This window comes from Astyanax mexicanus, chromosome 19, assembly GCF_023375975.1.
Source record: "Astyanax mexicanus isolate ESR-SI-001 chromosome 19, AstMex3_surface, whole genome shotgun sequence".
NCBI lineage: Eukaryota > Metazoa > Chordata > Actinopteri > Characiformes > Acestrorhamphidae > Astyanax > Astyanax mexicanus.
Window position 1 is genome coordinate 8661762 of NC_064426.1, and position 23363 is coordinate 8685124.

Genomic DNA, 23363 nt, shown 5'->3' on the forward strand with positions numbered 1-23363 from the left:
GCTGACTCCTCCTCTCCCACACACCGGTGGGAGATTACTCATTCACAAGACTATATAAACTGGACTCATGCACTGCCTAGTTGCGAGATATTGCCACATTGTGTCTTATCGAGCGTTATTGAATGTTACTGTTTCCCTGGTTTCTGATCTACTGCTTCCCCTTGACTACGATTCTAGCCTAGCGTGTCTTTTCTGGTCTTTTGAACCTTGCCTGTCTGACTACGATTTTTGCCTTCTGTTTTGGACTAATAAACCTGTCTGCATTTGCATCCAAACTCCTGGTTGGTTTCTTACATGTATAACAAAACTGAACATTCTTTTAAAACATGCTGAATATACCCTATGAAGAAAGTGATGTATGTTTGTTCTGTTTCAGAGAAGAATATATTTGACACAACGTGACTGAAAATTACATACTGTATGTACATTTGCCTGTATATAAATATTAGAGCCATTAGATGAAGGATTTGTTGGTTTTAAATGCAGCATTTACATGTGGTTTGTGTTATTTGTATTCTAAAAGAAAGGAGTTAAGAAATTTTGTTTGAATCATCAGGTGGTGTTTTTGTACAGCACTTCAACTTCTCGTGTCACTGTGGCTCTCGGGCACAGTAATACACAGCCGTGTCTTCAGTCTTCACACTGCTCATGTGCAGATACACCTGATCCTTACTGTTGTCTCTAGTGGTGGTGAATCTTCCATTCACTGCACTGGAATAAAACTTTCTATTACTGTTACTCTCAATAATTGAAACAAATTCCAGCCCTTTTCCAGGAGCCTGTCTGATCCAGGCCATCCAGTAGCTATCAAAGTCCAATCGAGAAGCTGTACAGGTCAGTTTATGAGATCCTCCAGGTCTGATTACCACTGATTCAGATTCAGTCAGTGTCTGACTGCAGGAATCTGAAATAGAGGAAAATCAATTAAATACATTTAGAACTTTTAAAGAACATTAAAACTGAATTAATTCTAAACATCAAACAGAAGTGAACGAACATTGAACGAGTAGAGAAACAGCAACATAGCACAGGAAGCTGCTCAGATCCATCCCAAAGAGCTAGAATGATCTTGCTGTAATCAGTTAAAAGCTCCTGGTGAGCTGGTAAGCAGAATCTCTATAGACTTAAAGGCGGAACCACGTGTTTAATTTGCATGGTCCAACCCTGAGCACAAAACAACCACCATTACTGTTTCAGATGGTAGACTTATTCAGCAATATGAACCTATACACCAGTCTGGGCTGTCACTATTCAAATTTCCAGTAATATATCCGTAATATATATATCAGTAAACTTTGCTCATAAAAAGATTTTACCTTAAATAATCATTTGTGAACTTAGCTTAATTAATACAGCGAAAACAACCCAATATTCTGTGTTTATTTTTGTCAGATTTCGTAGAAATATTGCATATAAATTTGAGTAAAGGTTACGTGATTTAAGCCCAGTAATTTTAACTATTTATAATAAAATATTTGGCTTCGATTTTACATTTTAATCTATGCTTAATTAAACAAATAAATACATTGCAGCATTTTGTTAATTATGTTTAGAATGTAGCAGAAATATTGCATATAAATTTGAGTAAAGGTTACGTGATTTGAGTGCAGTAATTTTAGCTAATTATAGTAAAATATTTTACTTTGATTATACATTTTAATCTATGCTTAATTAAACAAATAAATACATTGCAACATTTAGTTAATTATGTTTAGAATTTAGCAGAAATATTGCATATAAATTTAAGTAAATTCAACATGACATGACAATAAAACAACTAAAAGTGTAGAAACTATAGACTGTATATAAGTCTATGGTAGAAATATGAATCTCAGTCCAATATGAAATCCGTATACTGTGGTGAGATTATAATAGGTGGTTGGGGCTTATATTAAAATGCGTAGCAGACTGCTCTCTAGTGTTATAAATGTGTACTGCAGGAACCATTACTTACACAGATTCCACTTTGTATCATACAGGGCATTTTGGCAGTCACAGAGTATTATACTGTGAATAGTTAAGAGAGCAAAATATTACCTGATTTCCATAAGCCATTGAGTTATACCTGCATATAATATCAATAACTGTTGAATTTTGGAATTTGAATGCTATAACTTGCAGTTGTGCATAAACCTACTATTCAGGCCAATGCAACCAGTGCTCATAAGTTTTAGTGGGCCTAGTTTTATCAGAAACAGTTTTAGTGGATCCAGACATACATGAAGACTAATTTTTAAACAGTCTTGTTTACTGATGAGTGTCGTGCAACCCTGGATGGTCCAGATGGATGGAGTAGTAGATGGTTGGTTGATGACCACCACATCCCAACAAGGCTGCTATGGGTATAAAAGAAGAAAAAACCCTGACCCTAACTAGAGCTTAGATTCGCTGCCCGAACTCCCGATTTCCCACCTTGTTCCTCGGCTCAGGTCGGGTCGGGCTCCAGAAAATAGTCTGAGATGTAGAAATCTGTTTTTTAATTATATTTAAATTATATATAAAGCTCTGGTGTGATAATCACAATGTTGCTAAGTAACCAATTATTATTGTTAAATAAAACGAACGAAATAACTAAAACTGAAAGTGAAAAAAAAAACTGTTAACTGAAACTAATAAAAACAGTAATTAAAAGGAAAAAACATAACTAACTGGAACTGTATTGTGTGTTTATAAAACTAAATAAAACAAACTGAAATTATTGATAGAATAGCCTTTGTTTTCGTGTTTGTTAATTTATTAATAAGCGTTGTGTACACTCTAGCAGTTTTACTGCATGCAGTTTTGTGCCGATTCTGCTCGGATTCTGCAGGGAGTCAGATTCGGCACAACAGCTGCAGCGTGCAGCACCTCACGCTAGCCGCAAAATAACAACAGAAAACCCTGAGGAAGCTGCAGAATGTGATTAGAATATGAGTGCGAGGAAGATAAAAGTGTTCTGTAGTGAAACAGGAGATACAGTATATGGAATAAACAACACACAGCTACAAATACCTGTGAGTAGCTCATACACCTGAACACCCCACGTGGAAGAATGAACTGATAGATCTCTTTCTCTCTCTCTCTCTCTCTCTCTCTCTCTCTCTTACTCACTCATAGTTAATAATTTTGGAGATAATTAGTGAAACCTGTAAAGTTAATTGAGTTTTTGAGTTTGTTTGTGTTTCCCAGATTGAGCTTTCTGATGTGATGTGTAAAAACTAATAAAAACTAGCAAGCCCACTCTAAAACAATTAAAACTAACTGAATTAAAGGAGAAAAAGTGAAAACAAAATAAAATTAAACTATAATGAAAATTTCAAAACTATTATAACCTTGTAAGTTACAAATTAAACTGTTTAAAAAAGTTGCACCAGTTAGAATCAATGTTATAATCCACTTCCGCATTTGACTTGCAGTGCTGTGTGCAGCTGTTCTTTAAAAAAACATTTTTATAAAATAATAGGTCTGTGCTGCTTCAGTGCTTCAGTGTAAATTAACATCATTCTGAACAGATATCACTCATTCAAACAACCCGAAAACAGACAGTTTATGGTTCGGGTTGGGTCGGGCTCGGGCAGAATGTGCACGGGCTCGGGCCGGGTTGGGTCGGATTTTTGGGCCCGATCTAAGCTTTAACCTCAACCCTATTAGGGACCTTTGGAGTATTCCCAAGCTAAAAATCTATGAGGATTGGATGCAGTTCACATTAAAACAACAACTCTGGGAGACTATTCTGCGTATATCCTACAAGCAGAAACTCTCCAAAAACCATTCCACACCATTCCATTTCACTAATACAAATAATTCTTGATATATATATATATATATATATATATATATATATATATATATATATATATATATATATATATATATATATATATTATTTTTAATAATGATAAGTGCATCTTTCCAAAAACATAGTGCAGTTCTGAATCTACAGTACTGTCCTGTTATGTTCAGACGTTTATTTCTTTTGCTCAGCCTGAATAGAATATGACTAATAAAGCCAACCCCCAGGTGACCATGTTGTCACATGTGGTTTAACAGTTTTTGAACCACATCCTGGTCTTTTCTGAGTCAGTGCATCTCTCATGCATAGTAATACACAGCTGTGTCTTCAGCTTTCAGGCTCTTCACCTGCAGGATCAGCATGTTTTTACTGGTGTATTTACTGATAGAGACCTGATGACCTGATAGTGCCTGTGCTGCTTTCAATACGATCAATCCACTTGAGTCCGTTCCTGGGTTTCTGACGGATCATCAAAAAACAGACCTGGACTCTTCACCACAGGGTCAGAGGAGAAAGATTAAGAGGCTTATTACAGTAAAACACACAGATAAGACAGATGTTTTGTGTTTAGTGAATAGTCGGATAGTTCTCTGTCTGAATGAAGACAGTGTAAATATTTCTAACTGAGTTCTAATTAACAGGTGTGGTAATATTTGGCAATTCCTTTTTATGTTGTATCAAAATCAGGATGAACATTACATAAATAAAAAATACGGAAATTCTTCAAAACTATTTGGAATAAAAACACTATTGAAAATTGAGAAGGTTTTTTATTCTTCTGTAAAGCTAAAGACATTTTTTTGCATAGAATCAGCTAGGATTATTGCACCATTAAGAACCTCTACAACTCCATATCGAGACAGGTTGTGGTACACATGCGATACATGTGACTTTTATATATGTAGTTCAATGTAGTTTAATAGATGCAACTTTATTGCAACTATACTAGGGGTAAATATTCATATTTGTTGGTTTTATTTAGTGATTGTTATTAACTGCTTCTTTTTAATTGGTTGAATCACATGATACAATTAATATTAATCTTTTTGTGCCATTGCTTTTCAATAGCAGGATTAAGTGCATACTAAGAAAAACAATTTCCAATGCAGCGTCCCATGTTTAAAAGTCAGTTTTGTGTTGAGTGAGTTTTTGTACGTCTCAGCTGATATCTTACAGCACTGTGGAGCTCGTCGAGCGCAGTAATACACAGCTGTGTCTTCAGTCTGCAGATTCTCTCCTCGTAGGGTTATTGTGTTGCTGGATGTTTCTCGAGAGACACTGAACTTGTTTTTCAGTGAATCTTTAGCGTGTATAACCTCATTATAATAAATGATGTTGATCCATTCCAGAGTTTTTCCTGCAGGTTGTCTGATCCAAGCTGTTCCATAATGACTGTATTCATCAGTGATAGAAGCTCCAGACACTCTACAGGTGATGATCAGAGTCTCTGCTGGTCTGATGAGCACTGAGTCTGGCTGGATGAGCTCAGTAGCACAGAACACATCTGTGAAAAGAGAGAAGAAAAGCTTTGTATATTTTCACTAATAAACCAGATGAAGTCAAATCCAGCTTCAGTTCAAACACTCACACGAGGAAGCAGCCAGCAGCAGCAGCAGCAGCAGTGAAGCTGAAGTCCACATGATTGTGGAGCGTTTAGAGAGAGGAGAGCTGATGGAGAGAGAGGGAGATGCTGCTGATATCATGGGAGATAATGGTGATTTGAATGAATACATTTGAATGCAAAGCAGCTGGATGTTGGCATTTAATGTTGAATATTCATTTATGAATATAGAATACTTTCTAAAAGAGACTTTAGCTTATCTTTATGGATATACTTATGACTGCGATATGTGTTTTTGGCTTATATGATTAGCTACATAATTAACACATTTATCACAGTTTTACATGTTTAAAAATTATATTAATGTACTTTCTAAAAGGGTGTAGTCTATTTGAAATGTTAAGCAGGACAATATTTTGGATGCTATGATCCTGAACTGAATGCTCACTGTGATGATAAAACACCTGCATCTTCATATGCATTTCACACTTATGCACAGTCTGCCCTGTGCATTTATTCATGCGTAATAAAGCATCTGAAGAGAAGATAAAATTTATTTGTAATCTAAAGTTATTTTCAGTATAATTCAGGTTAATAAATATACATATAATATAAAGTCAGCAGGGGTGTGTACACAAAAGTACTTAAACCATGCACTATAGGATGTGATGCGTTGATTTTACTTATTAGAGTTTAGGAAACCGATTGCCTTGAAAAAGTTTCAAGTTATGGTTATGTAATGTATACTATTTAATTGCATCTAAAACAAAGTAAAATAAAGTTTTGGCAACTTACATTGCAAAAATGTATATAACTGTTAGTTTCTAATATCATTTATTTACAAGGTGAATAAGGTGTGTCCTTTATATAACACATAAAGAAAGGAACTAAATAATCGCCAGTATATATTTATTATCCGCTATGAGTAACCATTACTTATTCAGGCAAGGTTAGCTTGTGTTTTTGTTTTTTTACAGTGTTTCTCTATTTTTTAAACACAAATACTTGAGGTAATTTAGAAACAATGATTGGGATGTACGTTGTATTTGTGTGTTCTCAGTATAAAAACAATATATATATATATATATATATATATATATATATATATATATATATTTTACAACACAATTATACACGCATATACTGTCTGTAGTTAGTGATATACTGAACATAAAAAGGACAAAAATGACATCTAGTTGTTCACTTTATTTTTATATGTTTATTCAGTTCAAAATGATGCTTTGTGTTCAGACGACACACACAAAGCATGATTTTGAGAAGAGAAAACATTGTTTTGAATGTAAAGTTGTATTTTTGCAGAAGAATTAAGGCTTTTTCTGCATTGTGTATGTATTTGTTTGATTTGTCTGTAGAGTTCTGACAGTATGAAGCATGCTTTCAGAAAATGTGTGTAAACTATCCAGAAAAACTGTACTAGAAGATAATAACAGGCCTGCATCCTTTCTGCCAGACTGTTTTCCCATTACACAGGAAAATTAATCCAGCTTAGAGTTCCTTCACTGCAGTTCTTCACCAGCATGTATTCAACACATCACAGTAAAGAAAACAGCAACGTCCACTGATGGATTACAACACTGTAGCCAGACAGTCGACCAATATGTTAAATTCAACTGAATACCCAAGGAAAAGTAGCCCTGGTGGTCAAATCTGCATCCTGATAGTTAGTTAGTAGTTAGTGTGGGGGGGGGGGGGGGGGGGGGCACACCAATTATGCTAAGAAATGATGCTATGAACCAATAGTAAATGTACACAGGTAAATGTGAGAAATATTGCGTTTCTTTTCACATTGTCTATACTTCTACTACATTTACTCTGATTTGAGGTTGTAATCTACTATTTAGTCTGTTCCATTGTAGCTCAGTTTAGCACTTTTTAGATTTAATTTGCTTTTTTTATTGGTTGAGCTTAAATTAAATTGCATTTCATTTTAAAGCAAAACAATACAAGATTAAGCTTTTAAAGACCTTAACTTAACTTTCTTTTAGACCTTAACCTTAACTTAACCTCACCTTTCATGCTGGGTGTACATACATGTTCTAATGCAGTTCAGTGAATTAATACTCAGTAATATTTTGACCTGATACTTTTTTACATTACATTACATTTGGCAGACGCTTTTGTCCAGTACAAAAGTAATAGAAGTTAAGATATAACATTTTTAGATAGGGCTTAAAGGGGGTTGAAGGGAAATAATGGGATAGAGGAGTGAAGGAGGGGAAGAAGGGAATGAGGTTAGAAGTAGTTAGTGAGTTAGAGGTGTTAAGAGAGTAAGTGCTCTTTGAAGAGCTCTGTCTTCAGGAGTTTATTAAAGATAGTGAGAGATTCTCCTGATCTGGTAGTAGAAGGTAGTTAGTTAGAGGTGTTAGGAGAGTAAGTGCTCTTTGAAGAGCTCTGTCTTCAGGAGTTTATTAAAGATAGTGAGAGATTCTCCTGATCTGGTAGTGGAAGGTAGTTTGTTCCAGCATTGGGGAACTCTGTATGAGAACAGTCTGGATTGCTTTGTGTGAGTGTTTGGTAAAGCGAGGCGACGTTCATTGGAGGAGCGCAGCGGCCGGGAGGTAGCGTAAGTCTTCAGGAGTGAGTGCAGGTAGGAAGGAGCTGTTCTGTCATCACCTTGTAGGCGATTGTAGGAGTTTTGAATTTGATGCGAGCATCAACTGGTAGCCAATGGAGCTCAATGAGCAGTGGGGTGACATGTGCCTGTTTTGGTTGGTTGAAGACCAGACGTGCTGCTGCGTTCTGGATCATCTGGAGTGGTTTTACTACGCAGGTCGGGCAGCCAGTTAGCAGGGCATTGCAGTAGTCGAGGCGTAAGATGACGACCGCTTGTACCAGGAGTTGGGTGGCCTGTTGCGTCAGAAACGGTCACATTTTTTCTGATGTTATGAAGCGTGACAGCGCTTCTAACATTTTCTAACATTCTCTAACATCTAACATCTTCTAACATTTGTGTGGCTTTTTTATTCATTTTATTGCAATGAATCAGCAATACTGTAGTATTATTCAGAGATGATATTAAACTTTATCAGTATTTGAACTCAACATTATTCTGGTTGTTAAAGACCGACAAACAGAAGTGTTGTAATTCAGTTAGTAGCTCTGAAGCATAAACGCAGCTGCTGGTTTTTGTTCTGCAAAACAAGCATCTGTATCACTGTGGCAATCGGGCACAGTAATACACAGCGGTGTCCTCACTCCTCACACTGCTCAGATGAAGGTATATCTGATTTTTGCTGTTGTCTCTGGAGATGCTGAATCTTCCTTTCAGTGTTGAGGAAAACTCAATGCTGCTGCCAGAATTAATGTTTGCTATCCATTCCAGTCCTTTTCCAGGAGCCTGTCTGATCCAGCTCATCCAGTAGCTGCTGAAGGTGAATCCAGAACTTGTACAGGTCAGTTTATGAGAACCTCCTGGTTCTATGAGCGCTGGTTCAGACTCAGTCAGTGTCTGACCTTTTATACCTGCAGAAACATCATTCATTTACATTTTACAAACCAACATAAAATGTGAAATAATTCTAATTTGTATCGATAAATGAAATAAAGTCTTGTTATCCTCACCTATAAAACATAAAAACACGAGAACAGCTGTTCTGAGGATTGCCATGTTTTCAGCACTGGAGCAGTAAAATGATCTCAGTTCAGTCTGTGGATGTACTGTAGTATTTGTACTGATGCTCATTTAAATGAGCTCCTCCTCATTATTTTACTACACAGATCAAACCACTGTAACATACATCTCATGAATAAGGGAAAAATTGCATCCTTTATTGAAGGCACATTACTGCACACATTAATGTACAATTACTTTTTATTTACTTACATGTTACACACTAGAAATAAAGCAAAGTGTATAAAATGATGTCAAATTTTGTATGGATTATTTCTTAATACATTAAATTCATTAAACAAACATAAACTGTATATTAAACTACACAGCAATTTACACACAGTTACACACATAAAACACAGTTTTATGCAGGTTTTTTAATATTATGGTTGACTGAATTATACATATATGGTGAGTGTATATGTCATTTTATTCTGATCTTGCGTCTTGGCATGCTCTCCACCAGTCCTTCACACTGCTTTTGGGTGACATTTTTTTTGCTACTCCTGGCACAAAAATCAAGCGATTACATTCTAGAGGTTTTCAAATGGGTTTTGTCAACTTATTTAATGTTAGTCAGCAAGCACAGGATGGCATCAAGTGACCTACAAAAAGAATGGCAAATGGCAGCTGGGGTAAATTGCACAGAAAGAACACTTGGAAACATGGTCATATTGTCAGATTTAAAGTCATGTAGAGGTAGATAAAGCCCTTCATCAATGAAAAGCAAAGAAGAGCCAGTCTGAAGTCTGCAAAAGACCATAGGGACTGGGCCATAGAGGAATAGAATAAGATCATCTTCTATGATAAGTCCAATTTTTAGATTGACCCTGTCATGAACAGCCAAATCTCCAGATCTGACCTGATTAATGTTTGCAGCAGGAATAGCATAATTTCACCCAAAAGCAGTGTGAAAGACGAGTGGAGAGCATGCCAAGACGCATGAAAACTGTGATTAAAAATGTGGGTTATTCCACCAAATATTGATTTCTGAACTCTAAAAACATTTTTATTGTTGTTGTTTCTAAATGAATACGAACTGTCTCATTTTCTGCAAATAAATTCTCTAAATGATAATATTTTTATTGGAAATTTGGGAGAAATTTTGTCAGGAGTTTATAGAATAAAACAACAATGTTCATTTTACTCAAACATCTCATGAATAAGTAAAAAACAAGTGAGTCCTTTATTGAAGGCACATAACTGCACACATTAAGGTACAATTACCTTTTTATTCACTTACATGTTACACACAAGAAATAAAGCAAAGTGTATACAATTATGTCACATTTTGTATGGGTTATATAAACACAGTGTATATGGTGGGTGTATATGCCATTTAATCTTACTAAGGTAATTATTCAGAATGTGTGTGTGCACATGAAAAGCATTTAAAGATTTGTTGTAAGTCCAGATACTAAAATAAAAAAAATCACAGTTTTTGGGTTGTGATTTTCTAATTGGTAGATGGCATTAAAGAAATGCTTCTGTTTAACAGTGATTAAATACTGACTGCAAAATAAAGCAGTAATGTATCATTCTGTTGTGAATCACTTATGTAAATAAAAACACAATACACATAATTCTTTTTTGTAAAGTCTGATCAATACAACTCTACACAAAATTACAGTATGCGTGAAACATTTTTACAGACTAATTTACTATTCAGCTGCTGACAGTTTTTTTTTTAACAGTGATTTTAGTTTTTACAGTAACTCACTGTTAAGTTTCTGCCAGTTAGTTACTGTGATTTGCTTTTGGTTCACAGTAAATTACAGTTTAACTACTGCCAATTTATTACTGTGATTTTATTTCACAGTAAGTTACTTGTCAATTACTGCCAGTTACTTACTCTGAATTTCACAGCACATTTTTTACAATGTAACTATTAATTTCTGATATAATTATTTACATAATAGGTGTGCCCCCCAACACAAACTCCCCATCAGTGTGTTGTCTTGTCAACCAGCATTTGTGTGTTCTGAGTATAAACACAATATATATATATATATATATATATATATATATATATATATATATATATATATATATATATATATATATATATATATATATATTTTTTTTTTTTTTACCACGCAATTATACATGCATATACTGTCTGTAGTAAGTGTTATACTGAACATAAAAAAGGACAAAAAGGACATCCAATTGTTCACTTTATTTTTATATGTTTATTCAGTTGATGGTTTGTGTGTGTCATCTGAACACAAAGCATCATTTTGAGAAGAGAAAATATTGTTTTGAATGTAAAGTTGTATTTTTATTGAAGAATTGAGGCTTTTTCTGCATTGTGTGTGTATTTGTTTGATTTGTCTGTAGAGTTCTGACAGTATGAAGCATGCTTTTAGAAAATGTGTGTAAACTATCCAGAAAAATTTTTAGCAGATCCTCCTTTTGCAGAAATAACGCCAGCATGAATTCACATTTCACAGTAAAGAGAACAGCAACGTCCACTGATGAATTACAACACTGTAGACAGTCAACAATGTGTTAAATACAACTGAATACCCAAGGGAAAGTAATTATTACTTAAATTATATATTATATTGCACATTATTTACTACAAAAAAATGTACTATTAACTTTCATGATTTTCTTTAATAAGTCATTGGTTGTTTGAATTAACAATTTCAGTTAAATATCAGACGAACGCAGTGATGTTTGAGATGCGAAATGAAGTTTATAAGATTTACAGAAATCTTATAATTCTTTAAACTAAATTAGGCAAGTGCAGAAATAACACCAGCATTTCTTTACAGTAAAGAAAACAGCAACGTCCACTGATGAATTACAACACTGTAGACAGTCAACAATGTGTTAAATACAACTGAATACCCAAGGAAAAGTAGCCCTGGTGGGCAAAACTGCATCCTGATAGTTAGTTAGTAGTTAGTAGCGGGGAGCACACCAATTATGCCAATAAATGATGCTATGAACCAATAGTAAATGTACACAGGTAAATGTGAGAAAAACTGTTTCTTTTTCTACTACATTTTACTCTGATTTGAGGTTGCAATCTACTATTTAGTCAATTCAATAGTAGCTCAGTTTAGCACTTTTTAGATTTAATTGGTTGAGCTTAAATTAAATTTGCATTTTATTTTAGAGCAAAACAATACAAGATTAAGTTTTTACAGACCTTAACTTAACTTTCTTTTAGACCATAACCTTAACTTAACCTCACCTTTCATGTTGGATGTACATAAATGTTCTAATGCTGTTCAGTACATTAATACTTAGTAATCTTTTGACCTGATACTTTTCTAACATTTGTGTGGCTTTTTTAATTCATTTTATTGCAATGAATCAGCAATACTGTAGTATTATTCAGAGATGATATTAAACTTTATATATATATATATATATATATATATATATAAATATATATATATATATATATATATATATATATATATATATATATATATATATATATATATATATATATATATTTATATAAAAATATATATAAATAAATATGTATGTATATATATATATATATATATATATATATATATATAAATGTTCTACTGCAGTTCAGTAAATTATTACTTAGTAGTCTTTTGACCTGATACTTTTATAACGTTTGAGTTTTTTTTTTTTTTTTTTTTTGCTACGAATCAGCAATACTGTAGTTTTATTAAACTTTATTAGTATTTAAACTTAACATTATTTCTTTTATGGAGTGTTAAAGACTGTGTTACTTCAGTTAGTAGCTCTGAAGCATAGACGCAGCTGCTGTTTTTTGTTCAGCAAAACAAGCATCTGTATCACTGTGGCAATCGGGCACAGTAATACACAGCGGTGTCCTCACTCCTCACACTGCTCAGATGAAGGTATATCTGATTTTTGCTGTTGTCTCTGGAGATGCTGAATCGTCCTTTCAGTGTTGAGGAAAAGTAAATGTTACTGCTGTCATAAATGTGTGCAATCCATTCCAGTCCTTTCCCAGGAGCCTGTCTGATCCAGCCCATCCAGTAGCTGCTGAAGGTGAATCCAGAACTTGTACAGGTCAGTTTATGAGAACCTCCTGGTTCTATGAGCGCTGGTTCAGACTCAGTCAGTGTCTGACCGTTTACACCTGCAGAAACATCATTCATTTACATTTTACAAACCAACATAAAATGTGAAATAATATTAAATTGTATCGATAAGTTAAATAAATTCTTGTTATCCTCACCTATAAAACATAAAAACACGAGAACAGCTGTTCTGAGGATTGCCATGTTTTCAGCACTGGAGCAGGAAAATGATCTCAGTTCAGTCTGTGGATGTACTGTAGTATTTGTACTGATGCTCATTTAAATGTGCTCCTCCTCATTATTTTACTACACAGATCCAACCACTGTAACATACATCTCATGAATAAGGGAAAAATTGCATCCTTTATTGAAGGCACATTACTGCACACATTAATGTACAATTACTTTTTATTTACTTACATGTTACACACTAGAAATAAAGCAAAGTGTATAAAATGATGTCAAATTTTGTATGGATTATTTCTTAATACGTTAAATTCATTAAACAAACATAAACTGTATATTAAACTACACAGCAATTTACACACAGTTACACACATAAAACACAGTTTTATGCAGGTTTTTTAATATTATGGTTGACTGAATTATACATATATGGTGAGTGTATATGTCATTTTATTCTGATCTTGCGTCTTGGCATGCTCTCCACCAGTCCTTCACACTGCTTTTGGGTGACATTTTTTTTGCTACTCCTGGCACAAAAATCAAGCGATTACATTCTAGAGGTTTTCAAATGGGTTCTGTCAACTTATTTAATGTTAGTCAGCAAGCACAGGATGGCATCAAGTGACCTACAAAAAGAATGGCAAATGGCAGCTGGGGTAAAGTGCACAGAAAGAACACTTGGAAACATGGTCATATAGTCAGATTTAAAGTCATGTAGAGGTAGATAAAGCCCTTCATCAATGAAAAGCAAAGAAGAGCCAGTCTGAAGTCTGCAAAAGACCATAGGGACTGGGCCATAGAGGAATAGAATAAGATCATCTTCTATGATAAGTCCAATTTTTAGATTGACCCTGTCATGAACAGCCAAATCTCCAGACCTGAACCCCAATAAAAACCTCTGGAATGTAATCAAGAGGAAGCTGGATGATCACATGCTCTCAAACACTGCTGATTAATGTTTGCAACAGGAATAGCATAATTTCACCCAAAAGCAGTGTGAAAGACGAGTGGAGAGCATGCCAAGACGCATGAAAACTGTGATTAAAAATGTGGGTTATTCCACCAAATATTGATTTCTGAACTCTAAAAACATTTTTATTGTTGTTTCTAAATGAATACGAACTGTCTCATTTTCTGCAAATAAATTCTCTAAATGATAATATTTTTATTGGAAATTTGGGAGAAATGTTGTCAGGAGTTTATAGAATAAAACAACAATGTTCATTTTACTCAAACATATACCTATTAAGCTAAAATCAACATGATTGTGGAGCGTTTAGAGAGAGGAGAACTGATGGAGAGAGAGGAAGATGCTGCTGATATCATGGGAGATATTGGTGATTATGGAAATAATCTGCTTTATACTATTGTCAGATAAGCAGATTCTGCCCTCTAGAGGCTGAAATAGAGACTTTCAGTCCTACAGAAAATGTGGTGGGGGCCATTCCACCGAATGAGTGCCATTTTTATCCCAAAGAAAATAACATGTAAATACATTTTATTATTAAGCATAGTGTCTTGTACATTGACCTAATAGCAAAGTAAGATATGTAATTACATGTGTAATTAAACAAATAAAAAACTACTCATAACTTTGAAAGAAATAGCATTTGTTACCTGTCCCCAGTCTCTAACTATAAACTTTACCATGAAATGTATTAATAAAATTCTTCAGAGATTTTTATTTTTTTTAATGATTTTTTTCTCCATAACAATTCCATAATATTTAAGGTTAAAAACACATTTTAGTTGTGTCCCTCGGTTTCACCAAGTATTGTTACCACAACACATTACCCCATCTGAAACATTTGGAACAGAAATACATTCTAATACATTAAAACTAAAACAATAGCAACACTGACACTTTAATATTTTATTACTAAAAACAAATACTTAAAGTTAGAAAACACAATTATATAAATTAAACACACATAATCAAGAAATATATGATTATGAATGTAGACTGATCTGGACAGCATTTATTGAGGTACACATACAGAAGTAGTGTGATTATATATATGTGATAGCATGTCAGTAAGGATTTCATGCCTTTTTAGTTGGTAGGGCACTATTAAATCTGTTAAATCTTTTGGCAAATTACATTGATTTTTTCTGTTGTATTTTTTTTTTTTTTTTTTGCAAATGGAAACTTTGTATATATTAAAACTGCTGCAATTTTATTTTATTTTATTTTATAACTATGAATGAAAGTTTATACAGATAAACTCAGGGTAAATATTTTATAAATGTAAAAAAGGAGCAACTTAAATTTTCAGCAGCAAAGATCCTTTTAGTAGTGCCTTAAATCCTTAATTAAATGCAACTGTAGTTTAATTTAAAGTTTCTCCACAAGAGGGCAGAAGTAGCACTTATTTAGCTTCAGCGTTATGAAGTACACTTTTTGTTCAATGTAATTCAATATACTTCTAAAATACTTATTTTCAAATATACTTTTGTATATTTTTAACAAAGTGTGTTACAGTAATTCTCTTAAAGTACAATGTATCATGTACGTTTTTAAAAAAGTAAATTAAATGACTACATTTTAAAATGTTTTTTTTTTATATATTTTTAGGTATTACATTAATATAACAGTTAAAATGTATTTCAATGCTCTGTATTTATAAATGGAAATCATATTTAAAATATGGGGTTACATACATGAAGTAGTATGTTTAAATGTTACTTAAGTATGTTTAAAATAGTTCCATTTTAGTACAGTTAAGTACACTTAGCACAATATAAATAAGACTAAGTATGAAGTATAATAGGTACAAAAAAGTTGTTTCATTTCAGATATACTGATTAATATATAATATATTTAAATATACTGATTAATAATGTGGCTACAAGAACACTTTAGTGCACTATAGCATAATAATGCTAGTATACTTAGTATACTTTAATCTACTTTTTTTTCACTAGGGTCACTTTGTAGTGAAATTCCACACTTTTAGGGAGAAAAATACCCATTTGGATACAAAACCAGAATTTTAACGTCCATAATTGCCCATTTAATGAGCTTTGCAATAAGCAATATAATTTTAATGAAGCAAATCATTTATCTTGATTTGAGATGATTATTGGCCAATAAAAATATTGTTGTTCATAAAATTGTTCTTAAATCACTAAAATTGTCTGTCATGAGGAAATGCCCCTGCATGTTTATTTCAGTTTTTAGGGCTTAGTTTGATTTAAATTGATTTTATTAATATTATCAACATTTGGGTTTTTGGTTAACTGGAACTCAACACCACATTAAATTTTAGCACTTAACAGAAGGGTGTATAACCACATAGATGATGTGTGGATGTTTTTTGTACGAGTCTGTGTATACTATTCATCACTGTGTCTCTCGGGCACAGTAATAAACCCCAGAGTCTTCAGCTTTAATGGAAGTCATCTGTAAGTACACCTGGCTCTTGCTGTTGTCTCTGGAGATGGTGAAGCGTCCTTGAACAGACTGGGAGTAGTATGTGCTGCCAGTGTGCAGAGCTATCCATTCCAGTCCTTTACCAGGAGCCTGTCTGATCCAGCCCATAGAGTAGCTACTGAATGTGAATCCAGAACCCGTACAGGTCAGAGTGTGAGATCCTCCAGGTTTAATTACCGCAGGCTCAGACTGAGTCAGTGTCTGACCATTTACACCTGCAAAAAATAAAACAATAAATTATAACCATACATAATGAAAAATACTGACATCAAACAGGCCATTGCACCAATTATAACTCACTTTGATCAGATACGACTATAAAAACTAAACACAACATCACCACCAGCTGTGCCATGTTGTTGTATCAAATTAAGTTCCCCTAATGGTATCTCATATTGTGATTTGCGACTGTGGATCAGGCATTATATATGTTGTAGGATGAGCATATTTGCATAGTCCAGCCCTTATTCTGTTAAATCAATGAAACAATCAAAATCAGTCTTCTGAAATCCACCTGCAAAAATGTTAAGATTATTAATAGGGTATTAATATTTATTCATATTTATACACTTAACATTAATTTATGGGATGTTAAAGACAAACTATGTTTATTTAGTTAGTAGCTCTGAAGCATAAACTCAGAAAACAAGCATCTGTATCACTGTGGCAATCAGACACAGTAATACACACTGGTGTCCTCACTCCTCACACCGCTCAGATAAAAGTATATTTGATTTTTGATTTTGAATCTGAATGCCTGTTGATTTCTGAAAACTTCTACTGTATGTTACAGTTCAACAACATGTACTTTTCTAGCATGTCTTAATATTTAAACAGTAAAACATTAACATGTTTACCATGAGATGTGTTTATTCCTCAGTGACGCAACTAATAAAACTAATAAAAACTAATTTAAACATTTAAATATAATGGTACAACTAACAGTGTTATATTGATTGTTATAAGTGAGGTCAACATTAACATTGTTAAGAAAGTGCAGAATAATAATTTAAGATAAAAACAAACTAAAACAAACTAACAAACAAACAAAATTAACCAAAGTTACACTGAATATAAAAACTAAAGAAGACTAAACTTGAAAACAGGAATCTAACAAACAGCATGAGACATGAGACATGAGACATGAGACATGAGACATGAGACATGAGACATGAGACATGAGACATGAGACACACCTGACCACGGACAGCAAACAAACCAACAAACGACTAGACAAAGAAGGCTTGAAACAAAGGGGCTTATATACACGAGGAGGGAACAGGAAACTGGAAACACCTGAGGATCAATCAAGAGGGGGCGGGGTTACAAATAACTGATGACAGGGTGGGGCTAGGGCAGAGACAGGACCAAAAACACAACAGAAGCACATGGCTGGGAAACACATGACAGGAAAACAGAGGGGAGGAGCACAAGAGACCAAATGAGGGAGAAACAAGACAGACATGGGCTAAGCTGTGACAAACATGGTAATCCATGCGATTAATTTGTGGTCATGTGATTAAGTTTACAGGATAAAGAACAACTGCCAGATTTATACAGTGAGATATAAGTTTTTTTTCCAGGATACCCAATATTTAATATACTTATAATTATGCCTTGTTTATACGTTAAAATTTAAATATGTGCACAATTTGTTAGGGTAAATGTGAAATCTGTTTATATGGCCATAGAGAAGATTTTCTCATGTATAAAAATAAAATAAATCAAAAATTACTTTTCAAAAATATACTTTCACATCCACCTAATACTGTTCTATAGCATGCTCTAGTTATTTATTACAGTGTGTGTGTGATAAGCACTGGAACATTTCTCACCACATTTGTTCTGGATATTCGTTTTACATAATTGTGAGAATTATCCACAGCTCATAATAGAATTTATTTTTATATTTATCTGCAACAAATCAGCTCTGTGTAACAGTGATTTCAAAACTTTAAATAAACATCATGAGCGTTTTAGAGTAGAAGAATCGTTGGTGGACTCTGTTATAAAGATGCTGAGGTGTTCTCTAATAGCTGCCCTCTATTGGTAATAGGGGTAACATTTTTGAAACTGCACTCCAAAAAGTATGTGCTAGTTTTACTTAAGAATACTGGGCATCATTTTTGCAACCTTATTTTAAAGTTTAACCTTCAAGGATTTTTTTTTTTTTTTACTAAATATCTTAAACCGACATCACTTAATAATAAGTTGGAAAAACTATACTTTTAAATATATACAGAAAAACACAAGTTTGATTTTTACTACATGCCTTTACTTAAAAATATATTTATCCAGTAAGTAAAATTAAGCAGTTTCTAGTGTAAGGTGGATTTGCATTATTGCTACAACTGACATAAAGCCTATATACATATAGTATAATATAGTCAATAAAAACTGGAATTGACTGTTTAACATGGGAATGAATAAACATACTTTAAGTAGGTTTTTATGTGGGTTTTTGTACAGCTCTGCAGGGTCTTGTATCAGTGTGCTTTTCGAGCACATTTAATCCACTGTTGGGCACTTTATTATTAGAGGAGCTCCTGTATATTAATAAATAAGCAATAAATAAGTATCCCAATACTTCAGTCTGTATAGTTTAAATACTGTCTGATAATATTTTCTATGAGTTTTCCCAGTAGATCTGAACACTGCAGTGGGGGAGGGTTTTTGTACAGCTCTGCAGGGTCTTGTATCAGTGTGTCTCTCGAGCACAATAATAAACAGCAGTGTCTTCAGTCTTCAGGCTGCTCATCTGCAGCCTGAAGATGCAGGAAAAAAACTGTAAAAATTTGATGCACACTTTATTTAAAACACAAAATAACACAAACATACACTAATAACAACTTTCCAAGACCCAGATTAAGCCTAAATCAGAAAAAGGTTCCCAACTTCCAATATTAGTTCATCATTACTAAACTTAATCCATCCTTAATCTGAAAACGAGCTCTGAGTAAATTTATTAAATCTTTAACCTCAGACATGGCACATTAAATTAAATATGTTTAGAATCCACATGAAGGTTTTGTTCCCCTATTAATATATATTTGAACCAAAACCATTTTTTTATCAGAAGAAAATCAATCCATATAAAATTATTAATATTACATATATATTTTTTCTCTTAATCATTTACATCTATATTAAATTTGACATGAGTAATAATATATTAGATATTAAAGATTGTGTTCTTCATTTCACACACTGGAGGGGTTTTTGTACAGCTCTGTAGATTCTTCTGTCACTGTGTCTCTCGGGCGCAGTAATACACAGCTGTGTCTTCAGTCGTCAGGCTGCTCATCTGCAGATACACCTGATCCTTACTGTTATCTCTGGAGATGGTGAATCTTCCCTGAACTGACTGAGAGTAGCGTTTAGTGTCTCCATCTGGAGCTGAAATGAAAGCAACCCATTCAAGCCCCTTTCCAGCAGACTGTCTAATCCAGGATAAATCTGCATAGTAATCAGTAATCCCAGAGTAGGTACAGGTGAGAGTGTGAGATCCTCCAGGTTTAATGAGCGCTGGCTCTGACTCAGTCAGTGTCTGACATCTACAACCTGTTAAATAATATAATAACACTCACTCAGTCATTTCAGATACACACCCACACATAACAATCTCACATTAATCTATAAATGATATCAAAGATAGATTCACAGATAAATCTACTCACTGATTACAGTCATTAATGTGAAAATTAAACAGCACAGCACTCTGGGATTCATGGCTGCTGCTTCTGAAGTAAAACCACAGTGAGAACAGTGCAGTTAGAGTCTGGGTTTATATAAGAAAAGCATCATTTGCATGCCCCGCCCTCTACAGGATTTATAGGTTAAAACACCTGATCTGCAGGAATGATCTGGAATGAGCATCATTAATTCCTCTGATATATTAGGATTTGGAGAAACATCACAGTTAAAATGTTATAAACAGTTGTAGTTATACATTCACTCATCATGAACATGAATGTGATGGGAATATAGTCAGTTTATATATTAATAATGGATTTATCAACAGTTTATCCGATAATTATACACATTACATCAGAACTACACATACAAAACTACACATTTCTGAATTAAAGTCATTTCAGAATTTCATATTGACTAAACTGCTTTATAATCCATCAGTTTAATTCAGTTTTTGATGATCTGGTTCAGACCTGGTGGACCTGTGATTTGATGGTTGATTGTTGGTTTTATTTGCTTTGTTTTTTTAAGTAAAAATGTAAATTAAACATCTTAAATCAAGATTAATTGAGCAGAAAACATAGTTTAAAATTCATCAATGTTAATAATAAGTTACATTACTGTGATCAATATCAACAATTTCCTTTATCAATTATTCACTACTTTTTCTGTGGTCCTCCTGAGATGATTGTGTTGGAAATTGTGGAGTTCTTCTCATTCTCATCCCTCACTTAAACAGAATATTATACTATACTTTATTTTATAGTTAGAAAATTCCTGTTTGTGCTGCATCTAGAAAACATCACCTCACTGCCACGTGTTCAGATCTACAACACCTTCAGAACAGAAAGCACATTTACATTATGGATGATGTGAACCTGAAACCTTTTCTCTTTATCAGAATGAGTGTAAAATATTCTATAATGTAGTAATTCTAACATTTCAGTGTTCTCCTGCTCTATCTCACCACCTTCACCTCAGGAAGATCTAGTAATGATCTGATTGGCTGGATTAGAAATGATCAGGAACAGGGTTTGGAACCACTGTTTAATAATATTGTCAGATAAGCAGATTCTGCCCTCTAGAGGCTGAAATAGAGACGTTCAGTTCTACAGAAAATGTGCTGCATGTTGATGTTGAGTACATTTAATAGAGACAGAGGAAGAAGTGTTAAATGTTAGTACTGTTAGTAAGTTTAGTGTCATCAGTATTGTGTATTTTTTACATTACAAATATTTTTCCAGACTATACATTAATTGGGGAAACCAGCTCTGAGTGAATTACTCTGAATCTTAACTCAGACATACTGGATTGAATTAATTCAACATTTTACAGGTATTTTAAAGGTGTCAAAAGTTATTCAGAGCAATTCCAAGGAGAAACACTTTTTACAGTGATGTTCAGTATAAAGAACAGAAATTGTTTTAAATGAGAAGTTAAAGTAATTAATCTCACAAACATGAAATAGTTTGATTCATTTCACACACTGGAGGGGTTTTTGTACAGCTCTGTAGATTCTTCTGTTACTGTGTGTCTCGAGCGCAGTAATACACAGCTGTGTCTTCAGTCTGCAGATTCTCTCCTCGTAGGGTTATTGTGTTGCTGGATGTGTCTCGAGAGACACTGAACTTGTTTTTCAGTGAATCTTTAGCAGCTACACCCCCAGTATAATAAATAGCATTGATCCATTCCAGAGCTTTTCCTGCCGGTTGTCGGATCCAAGCTGTTCCCCAGTGACTGCTGTCAGTGATAGAAGCTCCAGAAACTCTACAGGTGATGATCAGAGTCTCTGCTGGTCTGATGTGCACTGAGTCTGGCTGGATGAGCTCAGTAGCACAGAACACATCTGTGAAAAGAGAGTAGAAAAGCTTTGTATATTTTCACTAATAAACCAGATGAAGTCAAATCCAGCTTCAGTTCAAACACTCACACGAGGAAGCAGCCAGCAGCAGCAGCAGCAGTGAAGCTGAAGTCCACATGATTGTGGAGCGTTTAGAGAGAGGAGAGCTGATGGAGAGAGAGGGAGATGCTGCTGATATCATGGGAGATAATGGTGATTTGCATATGAAGGAAAAGAAGGGGGCTGTGCTGGATTCTTAGTTTTAATACAGAAAAACATAAAATAATTTATTCAACAATAATGTACCAAATAATACTTTTACCAGATATTTAAAAATTATGAAAATTAATGTTTATCATGATGAACTGAATCTTTAATATTATATGATATGCACAGGCTGCCCTCTAGAGGCAGAAATTGAGACTCTCTCTGCATTATTAAACCAGTGAAGAAGATCATGATAACTGTGTGTAGAAAAGCCTGATGAGTTTCAGTGGAGCTCATCTCAGACAAGGTTTTCTCTGTGTAACAAGATTTAAAATTTTAAACAACAATTTAAAGAAATATATATTTTAGCAATGAAAGTATTATAATGTTAAGATAATTTTCATGGTTTTCTGGCCTTTTCATTTAAGACAAATCCTTAAAATATACAGTAATTACACAGATATATCAGAATATTATGACCACCTAATGTTTCTACACTCATTGTCCATCTTTTCAGCTGCACTGATCATATAGAATCATTTTGTAGTTCTATATTTACAGACTGTAGTTCTGTATATGTTTCTCTGCATACTTTATTATTATCCTCCTTTCACCCAGTTCTTCATTGAGGAGCAGGGTGGTGGTGTGTTAGTTTTCTTTATTTTGTTTTCTATTATATCTTATCCTTTTCCTATTTAGAGTTATAGTAAAAGAAAAAGAGAACAAAGAAAGGAAAGATGAAAGAAAATCTTTTCTCATGCTGTTCATTCTTTTAGTATCATTACATTCAGTTTCACATACCCAAAACAGACTACATGCAACTACAAATTCCATAGGGACATAAACTCATATGTCCACAGTTATGTCTAAATTTAAGATTTATTTGTGTATCTGTACACTATAAACAATGTGATGGATGTTCTATTAGAATGGCTTTTAATCTGCATTGATCTGTCAGCACTCATCATTAGTAATGAAAAGCAACACCGATTAAAAG

The 23363-nt window shown here is 33.8% G+C and overlaps 1 protein-coding gene and 3 gene segments (V, D, J or C); all 4 read right to left on the reverse strand.

Annotated features, from left to right (window-relative positions):
- Nucleotides 1-590: 590 nt before the first annotated feature.
- On the reverse strand, nucleotides 591-5412 carry LOC111190834 (Ig heavy chain V region MOPC 21-like). The segment is given in 3 exon segments: nucleotides 591-904; nucleotides 4947-5276; nucleotides 5361-5412. Coding segments are annotated over 3 exon segments (696 nt in total).
- Nucleotides 5413-8505: 3093 nt separating this feature from the next.
- LOC111190830 (uncharacterized) lies at nucleotides 8506-13236 on the reverse strand. The gene is made up of 4 exons (XM_049468265.1): nucleotides 13166-13236; nucleotides 12760-13066; nucleotides 8916-9025; nucleotides 8506-8816 (listed from the first exon to the last, which is right to left on the reverse strand). Exons 1-4 carry the CDS (start codon nucleotides 13209-13211, stop codon nucleotides 8506-8508), a joined length of 774 nt encoding a protein of 257 aa, XP_049324222.1. The 5' UTR covers nucleotides 13212-13236.
- A 3119-nt stretch (nucleotides 13237-16355) lies between these two features.
- LOC103022957 (Ig heavy chain V region 914-like) lies at nucleotides 16356-17009 on the reverse strand. The segment is given in 2 exon segments: nucleotides 16356-16841; nucleotides 16927-17009. Coding segments are annotated over 2 exon segments (360 nt in total).
- Nucleotides 17010-21842: 4833 nt separating this feature from the next.
- On the reverse strand, nucleotides 21843-22298 carry LOC125780438 (immunoglobulin heavy variable 4-38-2-like). The segment is given in 2 exon segments: nucleotides 21843-22165; nucleotides 22250-22298. Coding segments are annotated over 2 exon segments (372 nt in total).
- Between the last annotated feature and the right edge of the window lie 1065 nt (nucleotides 22299-23363).